At 44.9% G+C, this 11,596-nt stretch overlaps 1 protein-coding gene across 1 annotated transcript in view; it reads right to left on the bottom strand.

Moving 5' to 3' along the window:
* LOC148506825 (extracellular calcium-sensing receptor-like) overlaps window positions 1–11,347 on the bottom strand; it is a 29,570-nt gene extending 18,223 nt beyond the window's left edge. The window contains exon 1 of the mRNA XM_088446074.1: window positions 11,319–11,347. Within this exon, the coding sequence (XP_088302200.1) occupies window positions 11,319–11,347 (29 nt within the window). The remainder of the gene's footprint in view (window positions 1–11,318) is intronic.
* Window positions 11,348–11,596: the final 249 nt, after the last annotated feature.

The following is an 11,596-nucleotide window of genomic DNA, read 5'->3' on the forward strand; positions in this document are numbered from 1 at the left end:
GCGGTTCTCTTTAATGTGATGGAGACGGCAGGTGAAAGGACGGAGAAGTCACGAGGTCAGGGAGTATGGTTGTTTGCAAATTAACTCCATAGAATGTTGTCATGTGTATGAACAATACAATTGTGTAATCTGTGATAGTTCCTCATGTGATTTATGCATTACACTTACCTCATCCGTATGATGCTCCTACATAAGCCCTTTTATATGGAAACATCCTTTCCGTTCTGGGATTTAAAATTCCTTTGAATGAAAGCTGGGAATTACACCTCTCAATGCTATAAGAGTGTTACTGTAGGGAACCATTTCCCTAAGACATAGATCACTGTTATATCATTTAGTTTAGTGCTAGAGGGTTACATATAATTATACATAATGGAATAATGAGACAATCTGCTGTATGTGCTAAGGGACCTTGTCACTTTATCAGGGACTGATCTGTGATACCTGAAGGCTAATGCTTATCTTATCAGTTCAGTAATAATTCTACTTAATTCAAATTCATTAGAAGTCTATTACGATATCTTGGATAACAAAGTCCTGTTGTCTCCCTCAGTGTTAAGATGAATTCTTAGGGTTATTTCAAAGCACACATAAACTTTAGGGTATAAATTTGAAAATGCATGATTTAAAAAAATAAAATTACAAGTATAATGATAATACGTAGAACCTTAAAGTGACATACTTACATTGCAGTGCATCTTCTAAGTGTGGAAATGTCTGATTGTGGATACTCCATATCAAGGTTGTTGGTGCATATCAGTAGGTGAAGACACTTATTAAATCCATTTTGTTGCTGTTGGAGCAAACATTAGGTCAAGCAAGGATTCATAATAGGCCATCGTCCATCATGATATCTCCTCCTTCCATCACTGTTTGGGCATCCCTACCACCCTACTCTTCCCTCTCCCTAGCCACCTACCCTTGTGCTCCTTTTGCCCCACCATGGGAGACAAAGTCTATTACCTTATTTTATCCTCTCCCCCTCTACCTGCTCCCTAGATCCCATCCCCTCTTGCCTTCTTTGTTCTCTCTCTCCCACTGCATGCTCCAACCATGCTCACTTAAATCTATCCCTTTCCACTGGCATCTTCACCTCCCCCTTCAAACTCGCTCTTGTCTCACCCATTCTTAAAAAAACAACCTTGACCCCTCCCCACTCTATAAGTATCGCCCCATTCCTCTTCTGCCTTTTGCCTCTAAAATACTTGGGTGACTTGTCTACAACCATCTCACCTGCTAACTCTCTGCCAACTTTATTCTTGATCCTCTCCAATCTGGCTTCTACCCCCTCCACTCCACTGAAACTGTCCTGGCCAAAGTCATCAACAATCTTCTCTTGGCCCAGTCCAGGAACCACTTCTCCCTAGTTATCCTCCTGGACATCTCTATGGCTTTTGAAACAGTGGATCACCATCACCTACTGTACAATCTTCAGACCATGGGTTTCTCTGACACCATCCTTTCTTGGTTCAACTCCTACCTTGCTGACTGCTCCTATTCTGTCTGTATCTCTGGTTCAAACTCCCCCCATTCATCCTTTCCATGGGTGTCCCCCAGGGTTCTGTCCTTGCTGATGACACTTAACTCTACATATCCTCTCCTGATCTCTTTCACCTTCCCTTCTCTTGTGTGTCTAGTTGCCTCTCTGCATCTCCTCCTGGACATCCGAGCACTTTCTCAAACTCAACATTGCCAAAACTGAACTCATTGCCTTCCCTCCATCTAGAGTCTCCTTCCCTCCTGACCTCTATATCATTGCCAATGACACCACAATCTCCTCTGTTCCCCAACTCTGCTTCCAGGGAGTCATTCTTGACTCTTCCCTCACCTACACCCCCACATTCAATCTCTTGCCCTATTCTGTCTTCTGTCTTCACCAGCTCTGCAACATCTCTTCAATCAGACCCTTCCTCTCCCAGTATGACATCAAAACCATTGTCCGCTCATTGTGATCATCTCTCGTCTTGAGTATTGCAACCTTCTCCTCACTGGACTCCCCACTTCCATCTTGCTCCTCTACAATCTGTACATTACACTGCAGCTGGACTTATCTTCCTCTCCCGCCACTCCACATCTGTCTCCCCACTCTGCAAAGCCCTTTACTGGCTCCTCTTGCCCTAAAGAAGCCTTTTCAAACTCCTAACTACCACATACAACAAGGCCCTCTCCAACTCCACAGCTCCCTACATCTCCAACCTCATCTCCTTAAACATTACCTCCCGCCCTTTCTGGTTGGCCAATGACCACCACCTTTCCTCCTCTCTGGTTAACATATCTCACTCCAGAATTCAAGATTTCTCCTGAGCTGCTCCCCTCCATTGGAACGATCTCCCTCATTCCATCAGACTATCCCCCAGTCTGCATTGCTTCAAGCGGGTGCTGAAAATCCACCTGTTCATTAAAGCATATTCATCCCCCACTTAACCATGTTATCATGTAGTCTACCTCTTAACCCCTCTTACATTGGCTTACTCATTATGTGTACAGTTTGTCTCCCCCAGCCCTTCAGATAGTAAGCTACATGAGCATGGCTTTCCTCCCACATGTTCTCATCACCTACTTCCCTTGTACACCTGCTACACATCCTCCTTGGACTCTCTAGCCCCTCAACCTCAATAATCTGTTTTTTGTTTTTTTCAGGCAATCTAGACCTGTCATTTGCACCCATGCTAAAATCTGCAGGTTTCAGCAGACTCTGTACTTTTCAATTGCACACATTGCATCAGTGGCTGTGTTGTAGTGCTATTTGTACTCTACGGTTTTACCCTGTATTGTCTTATTGTTTTGCTCTCTGTACAGTGCTGCAGAACAGTTTTGACACACTATAAATAAAATATAATAATAATAAGAAGAAGATGAAGAAGAAGGTAGGTAAGTGAATGGTTGACCTCTCATATGGGTGGTACATAACTTGTACAAAAGCAGAACTGCTCAGGTGAAACATGCTCAGGACATTATGAAGGACAATATCCAGGTAATGTGGCCAAGCAATCACTACTTCTTGAGAGCTGCCATTTGCAGAGAAACGCGTTGAAGTCCACGGATTCCCCTGTTGCACTGGAAATCTTCTCAAGACGATTGATACATCAACCGACTATAATACACTAGCCGGCTTTATTACACAGACTTTGCCAATTGCTCTTAGATATTGCATCAGCGCCAACAGCTCATTACAGCCTGGACTCTAAGAGGTAAATTTACTAAGATTTGAGTTTGGTTGAGGTTTTTTAGATTTTAAACTCACTTTGCTTCACCAAAACTCCGGTGAGTTTTCCCTTATCAAACTCGCAAATTTACTAAGAAGTGAGTTTAGTTGAAATTGAGTTTTTCGATGGTGAAGCAGATCGAGTTTTTTTCCCCAAATTGCGAGTTTAGTGGAGAGTTTAGATGAGAGTTTAAGGAGAGTTTAGATGATAGTTTAGATGAGAGTTTAGATGAGAGTTTAAGGAGAGTTTAAGGAAAGTTTAGATGAGAGTTTAGATGAGAGTTTAAGGAGAGTTTAGATGAGAGTTTAGATGAGAGTTTAGATGAGAGTTTAGATGAGAGTTTAAGGAGAGTTTAGATGAGAGTTTAGATGAGAGTTTAAGGAGAGTTTAAGGAGAGTTTAGATGAGAGTTTAAGGAGAGTTTAGATGAGAGTTTAAGGAGAGTTTAAGGAGAGTTTAGATGAGAATTTAAGGAGAGTTTAAGGAGAGTTTAGATGAGTTAAGGGGCCACTGCTACCTGTAGTTCACCTGTAATGAAATGTGTAAAAAAAAACAAGACACACACACCATGAAAATAAGGTTTTATTACATACATACATACTCACATACTCACCTTCTTCCAGATGTTCAAGTCCCCTTCTCAACGTAAAGTATTCAATGGAAGTACCTGTAAAAAAAGATCCAAAAAAAGATCCAGTACTCACCTTTTGTCCCACGATGTTCTCTGCAGTAATCCAAATAGGGCCTCGGACACACTGTAACAAGATGCTACAGCATATTGTTACAGTATCGCTAATGACAGCTATGGGCTTGAGCTATCATTAGTGCTGGGCAGCCAGCCAATCAGCAGCGGCTTCCATTAGCGGATGCTCATTGGCTGGGACCCACGTGGGCTTAGTTAGTGAGCGTCTCCTCCATTTGGGTTCCAGCCAATGAGCAGCCACTGATGTTAAGCCACCGCTGATTGGCTGGCTTCCTGGCACTAATGATAGTTCAAGCCCAGAGCTGTCATTAGCGATACTGTAACAGTATGCTGTAGCGTCTTGTTACAGTGTGTCCGGTGCCCTATTTGGATTACTGCGGAGAACATCATGGGACAAAAGGTGAGGTACTTCCATTGGATATTTTACGTTGGGAAGGGGACGTGAACATCTGGAAGAAGGTGAGTATGTGATTATGTATGTATGTAATAATACTTTATTTTCACAGTGTGTGTGTCTTGTTTTTATTTACACATTTCATTACAGATGAACTACAGGTACCAGTGGCCCCTTAATGCCACGCATGCTGGTACTTGTGGTTCTCCAAGTACCAGCATGCAGGGGAGGCTTGCTGGGACCTGCAGTTCTACTGTAAAGACAATGTTAATTAAATTTTTAACACTACACCTACACTATCAACCCGCCACCCACTGCTCAGGGGTGGCGGGGATTAATCCGGGCTATCAGCCTAGGTCAGGGGTGCCCTGGAGAGGGGTACCCCTTTATTGGAGGGGTCTCCAACTCCCCAGGGATCCCTGGCCTGGGCTGACTAGCGGTCAGGGCTGATGCTGCGGCTGGGGGGCCCAGTGAAAGGGCACCCCTGGCTGTGGCATCATTCCCCCCCTCTGCTAGAAAGGGTCCAGTGTTGGTTTTAATTATAGGGTTACCCCAATGCAAATTTTTTACCCCTATAATCAAAACCAGGACTGACCCTGCAGCCTAATATACGGTGGAACCCTACTCAATTTGTTCCCCATAATTTTAGGTACCAGGACAGGCTGGCAAGTCCGGGGCTGGTTAGTCTTTTGGGAGAGGACAAAACGTAATTTTTTTTTAAAATAATTGAACCTACTTAAACAAGTAAAAAAAAACATACACAAATCACAATAATTTGTGTATGTTTTAGCCGAACTCACAGCTCAGGAGGTGAGTGTTTAAATCTTCTATTTCACAGTGAGTTTGCTACAATCTCTCAGGAGATTGGAAACTCGAATCTTAGTAAATTTGCGAGTTGCATCTTTTTCATCTAAAGTACTTCCTATTTTGGTGAGATTTTTCGAGTTTGCAATCTCACATGAGTTTTAAGAGTGAAAAAAGAGAACTCGAGTTTGTCTTTAGTAAGTTTAGTAAGTTTTGCAAGATGACAAAAAATGCCTAAACTCACGTGAGTTGGCAAACTCACCCAAACTCAACCCTCAGTAAATTTACCCCTAACAGCGCACACACCAGGAGGTATTAGCACCGCACCTGAACCCCAGTGGGGGAGATAAGGCGTCTGCAGCCTTAGTCCAGGTGGGCTTTCGTATCTAGATACCCCTCACTATTTTTAATACTGCTGCCATTTAACAGATACAACTTGCACTTTTTACCATGTAGAGTACCATTTGGGGGCCGTGATGGGGGGGTGGCCAGCATAATGCAGGTGTGCCAGGGTGTTTGAAAACTGTTGCATGGCATGCATAAATTACCCACTGCAATGCCTTATGCACAGAAACATGTCTGCCAATTTTTGCCTGAGGGTCCTGGGTAGGATGGGCTTAACTTTCAAGGCAGTTCAGCACAATATGTGAGGTTTTAATTTAAGCTCATATGGAGAACCTCATTTTGGGATGGAACTTATATTTTTAAGACAGGATGCATAGCTTTCATATGTTCTTATAGAAGGGTATTGATGTGAGTCGAGACGTAGGGCCTGATTTAGTACTGCACACAAGCAGCTTTGCAATTCCGTCCTTGTAGATAGGGTAATGTAGCAGGAGGCATCATGGGTAAACAAGCATTATACATCAACATATCAAATACTATACATTCCAGAGCACATTTTCTGAGATAGGTATTTAGTACATGTGATGTCAAACCTTTGGTTAACATATCAGCAAGCTAATCCTCACTAATTTCATATTTCACACTGACCAAAGTGCTGTCTATCAACAGGGGCACCGAGAGGGGGGTGGAGTGGGTACTAATTACCTGGGCCCGGGCTTACTGGAAGGGCCAGCAGGGGCCTGGGTCAGATGCCGCCTCCCACCCCTCCTGCCTATCAGCTGCGCAGCCCAGCACACTGCTGTATGCTGGGCTGCAAAGGGAGACAGTTTGCAGTTGCAGAGAGGCATCAGCGGCAGTCTTCTCTGCTTGTGGGGGGAGCAATCAGCCTGATCGCGCCCCCCATGGATCTGCACTGGTCTCTCAGTCCGCATGTTATTTTCCTTGGGTTTTTTTCTTACGGGGGTGTGGCCATGCATTCCGTGATTAGGCCACGCCCCTTCACCCTAGCCTGGCGTGGCTCTTGCCAGCCCTGTCTACCAGCTCACTTATGAAATGGTGTCTTATAGTAGTAGGCTTAAGATGTGACCATTGTGCTTGGTTCTGTAAGACAAGTCAATTGCACCTTTATTGGAACATACAATGCTGATGGTATTATCTGTACTTAGAAGGCTCTGGGCCTGATTCAGCAAGGAACGCAGTTGTAAAGATGCACGCAATCGGTCGTTTTTTGCAGTCTGCACATGCGTATGCATCGCAGTGCACGTGCGCGAACTGGCACTAGCGATGGGAAATGCATTTGCAGAGGCTACGTAGACCCAGAGCACATTGAGTGGCAGGAAGTGCCGTTTGTGGGTGGTGACGGGGGGGGGTGTCGGGCGACCACAGGTGTACCAGTGCGCTGGGACGGCATTGCAGGGGCGTGCATAAATTAGCCACTGCAATACCATACGCAGCCTGAGGCCTCATTGCATGTGCTAATGTTAGCAATAAGGTCTGACCTGCTTTAACTGTGTATATGGGTCCGATGGCACTCTGTGTTACCAATTATTTTGCTATATTGCCCAGGTATATGGATGTGCAGAGTTGGACTGGCCCACAGGGGTACAGGGGAATCCCCCGGTGGGCCCCACTGCCTGTGGGCCCACCCCCTCCTCTAGGGATCAGGTTCAATCCTGTGCACTTGAACTAAACATTATACATGTTACATTATACAGCACAGGACTATGGTGTATTTTCTACAATGCATTGCTGTTCTGGTACATTATCATGCATGCACTAGCAGTATTCACTATATATATACATTTTTAAGGAGCGCAGACCATGCACTCTCTAATAGTTAGCTAAGCCTTTGTGGAGGCTGGACACACCGCCTCTAAAGGCTAGTCAAACCCTTAAATGAGTAGCATGGGTGGATCAGAGAAGGAGCAGGCCGGGCCAGAGGAGTAGTGGGATAGAACGGACTAGGAGTGGGGAGGGCAGAGAAAGAGTGTGGGTGGACTAGAGGAGGTGTGGGGCAGGTGGACTGCCACAGGACAGACAGCAGGGTAGCTGGGAGTTCTCACCTATTGCACACACACAACAACTGCAGCAAAATAAACGTGTGTGCTCTGCTGCTACTGCACAGGAACTAACGGCGGCTGTTATGCCCACTGACATGGACGGCAGTTACTCTGGCAGTATCTAATGATTGGCTGATGTCCTATAGCTGCAGCTGCTGTGATTGGCCTAAGCAGCTTTGTCACGTTATTTAGAACTACAGGAAAGGAGAATATAGAAGTCAGTTTGAGGGTAGACAGGGACAGCAGGGGGGAAGGGGTAAGGGAGAGATGGGGGTGACAAGGGAGGAGGGAGCATTAGCTGGAAGTTGGAACAGAGAGGCCTAGAGGAGACAACAGTAAAAGGGAATAAGAAGGAGATCTGGGAGGGAACATATGGATAAGGTAAGAGCAGGAGATAAAGGATGGAGGAGGGAGCAAATGCATACATTCCTACCCTCCCAGTTTTCGCGGGAGGCTACCGATTTTTCGGGTAACCCCCCGCACCCCCGGAAGGGTAGGCATTTCTCCCGCATTCTGCCCACTTCCTAGTGAAGTGGGTAGATTGAGGAGAATACCAGCGGTGATCGCGGGTCTCCGTGAAGGGGGCGGGGCTTAAGATGTGATTCTGCATGAATCACAGCATTTGGCCCCGCCCCCTATGTAAATTTTACCCAATCGCGGCAGTTTTACCACGAGGGGGCGGGGCTTAATGACTCGAATCATTAGGCCTTGCCCCCATCGGCCCCCTGCTGCTTCTCTTACCCGGGCTTCTCCCGGGAAGAGATTATTAAAGGTAGGTAAGTATGAGCAAATGGGACATAGGAGATAGGGAGGGGGGTATTGTTGGTTGGGGGCGTTGGGGTGAGAACCCTGGATGAGAACCCTGGATGGATGAGAACCCTGGATGGATATACATGCAGCCGCTGATGTAACAATACAGACTACAGTGGCACAAATGAAGGAATTGGATTATCGACAGTGCAGCCATCAGTTTTAAAGTTAGTGTATACAGTTAGTTGAAATTTTTTATTTGATTTTACAGTGTATGTGTGTCCCCATTGGACGCAACAGGCAGGCGCCCTGCAATAATTACAGCTGCCCATTGCGTCTTCAAGACACTATGGGCACTGCCGCAGCTTCAGGTGTCGACAGCGCCGCCGTCTTATGCAAGATGTCATGTCACGCGCAAATGGGGCGGGACCGGCACAGGGCGCTTAGCACCCTAGTGACGGCTAGTTTGTTTGTATGTGAGGGGTTGAGTCAGGATCAATTCATAAATCGCCCCTTCTAAAATAAAAGTCTAGATACGCCACCGTGCTAGGCTGCATTCGCATGCAGCCTGCTGATGTTTGCATTCCGTGCATGCGTACGTATTGCAGTACGCAAACTAGTCCACGCGATCAGGAAGCGTTCGCTCGCTGTGCATAGATACCTTGCTAGATGGAGTGACAAGAGAAGCTGTTTGTGGGTGGTGACTGGGGATTGTGAATGCAGACGTGGGAGTGTGTGGTGCGAACGCAGACGTGCCTGAGCGTCTTAACGGCATTTCAGAGGCGTGCATAATTAAGACATAGCATCATAGTACACGTCACATGGCTGAATCTTACACTGAAGCACTCGCAGTGCTTGCAGTAGGTTATGGTCAGCCACAAGTGCTACATTTTCTTCCGATGGTACTCGATGTTACCGATGGTTGCATACACATCCTGGAGATGACATGCATAAGTGGGCATCTCCATACACACCGCAATTGCATGCCAAGACATAGTGGGCGTGCTAACGCTTTGCCGTGCAATCGCGGATTTGCATACTTTTGCTGCGTGTGAAGGCATCTAGCGAGCGGGTCTGAATCGAGCCCTGAGCTCCTAGTTGGAGTTGAAAAAATATATTTGAACAATATGAGCCAAATGTAATATTGTGAGAGTTTAGAAAATGTGAGAGAAAACTTATCATATGTTTAAACTCAGCCAATGTAATAAAGTCACAGAACATGTTTTTTTACACTCAAAAAACCCTCAAGGTTTAAACTCTCATCCAGGTGTTTCCTGGTTTGAAAATGCAACTTGATCAATGTATAAGTGTGAGAGTTTTACTGCTAAACTGTCACATTTTCTAAACTCTCACCCTATTACATTTGGCCCTTTTTGCCTGTTTATTATTGCATGTTTTATCATTGAATGGATTGTGTTCCATCTTTCGTCTACCTTGACCATTCTCTCTTTACTTTGCTTTGGGTGGAAAGCTGATTTGAACTGACCTGAAAAGTCAATTATCTGTACCTTGGTACCTGGTAGCTTTTATTACTAGTTAACTTTAACCTGTGAACATCACTGTACTTGCTCTATTTGTATTGGTTTATTGCTTGCATTTTGAGATGTTTGCAGCCCTCAATTAACTATAGGGGTCTGAATGCTATTCTGAGCTATAAAATCAAATAAATGGTGCTTCACTATTTATTACATTATACCTGAGGCATGCCTGTAAACATAATTGTAATAAAGAAGGGTACCAAGGGCCTGATTCAGAGGTGCACGCTATTTGCGTGCGCTTGCTCTGAATCAGGGCATCCCTATTTTTTTTTAATTTTGACCTCCAGGCCCCTCGCACGGCTGTGGGTGACCACCCACAGCTTGTGCGAGAGGCCTGGCGATGGTCGCGAATATCGCGACCATCGGCATTGCGAGGAGACCCTTGTGGTAGGGTCTCAGCACTCGCAATGCCAAGTGGACTTTCAGTTCTATTATAGCCAAAAGTCCACTACTGACATCCTGAGTGATGAAAGTAGGGCCGCCCACAAATGGCAGGCGTTCCTTCGGGAACGCCTCCGTTTGTTCAGCCACCCCCCTACCCGCCTACAAAACGGGGCAAGCTGTTGATCAATATCGACAGCCGCCCTGTTTTGCTGCGGGCTCCGGAGCGAGTGAAGGTCTCACTCGCTCCAGGGCTCGCGCGCGTGCGTGTGCGCACTGGGCCACCGTCGACACGCTTGCGAGTGCTATGCACTTGCGAGCGGGTCTGAATCAGGCCCAAAGTTTTCAACCTTTGGTTTATCCAATGCATCAAAACTTTGTCAATGAATTTTTCAGATATGTCTTATACAAATTTAGTGTGGTTTATATGGCTGATATCTTATGTTTTTTTATGACTCTGTAATGCAGAGGAAATTTATTTTGGATAAACTGACTAACTTTTGGCAGCACCACCTTTATTTTATGCTTGAAAAATATGTCTTGGAAAAACATCCTCAATGATATTGAGTCTGAATCTGTTATCTAGTTGGATTCTGAGAAGGTAGATACAAGGCTAAACTGGCTATACGTCAATGGTCTTAAGTTAAAAAAAAACACATTTTAGGTTTTATGATCTGCTGTTATCAATGGAAATTCCTCACAGGTAGGATCACAGCCCTTACATGGAGGGATTCCCAAGGTGAGTCCTTCCAATGCCATGAAATATTTCCCTTTCTTTAAACATCATTCACATCCATACTAATCCTTAAACAGCCATATCTTGCTCGTCCATTCTTTTTAGAGGTGGACGTCTCTGCAACTGGAGAGGGAACAATTTTGCCTCATTGAGTTTTTATCTGGGAAACTTCATGCCTTTGGGTTTTTCTCATGGAAACTACAACCAGCCTAGATAAATTATTCCATTGGAGATAGTGAAACTCTAGCTTTTAAATTAGATCATGGAAAATTAAGACATCTACTGTAAGGGTCTTTTTTCCCTACTACTTACTATCTTTATAGATCAGAAAAATTTTATTTCTATCCTGCTCTATCCTTGCCATCACTTTCCAAGAATGGAAAGGCAGATGTTTCAACTCACTCTTTTGACGCTTCAGATCGAGCATCCATTTCCGAGGATCTTCCTATTATAGATTAAAGCTGTATCATTGCTGTCTCCATAACTGCCTCAACAGATACTCTGCTTAGTGAAACCATTATTCCGATTCAACTTTGGTCCTTGTTACATTAATGGGCTTATGCTTTGTGCTTGATGTTGCAGGTAGCTGTGGAAACCTATATTACTCCTTTATGCTAACGAAAGTATCTGTTTATCTAATGCAGGGAATCATGTCTGTGCCTGTGGAAACCTGTGCTGTC

The sequence above is a fragment of the Taudactylus pleione genome, unplaced genomic scaffold (genome assembly GCF_031769625.1).
Source record: "Taudactylus pleione unplaced genomic scaffold, aTauple2 ptg000393l, whole genome shotgun sequence".
Taxonomy (NCBI): domain Eukaryota; kingdom Metazoa; phylum Chordata; class Amphibia; order Anura; family Myobatrachidae; genus Taudactylus; species Taudactylus pleione.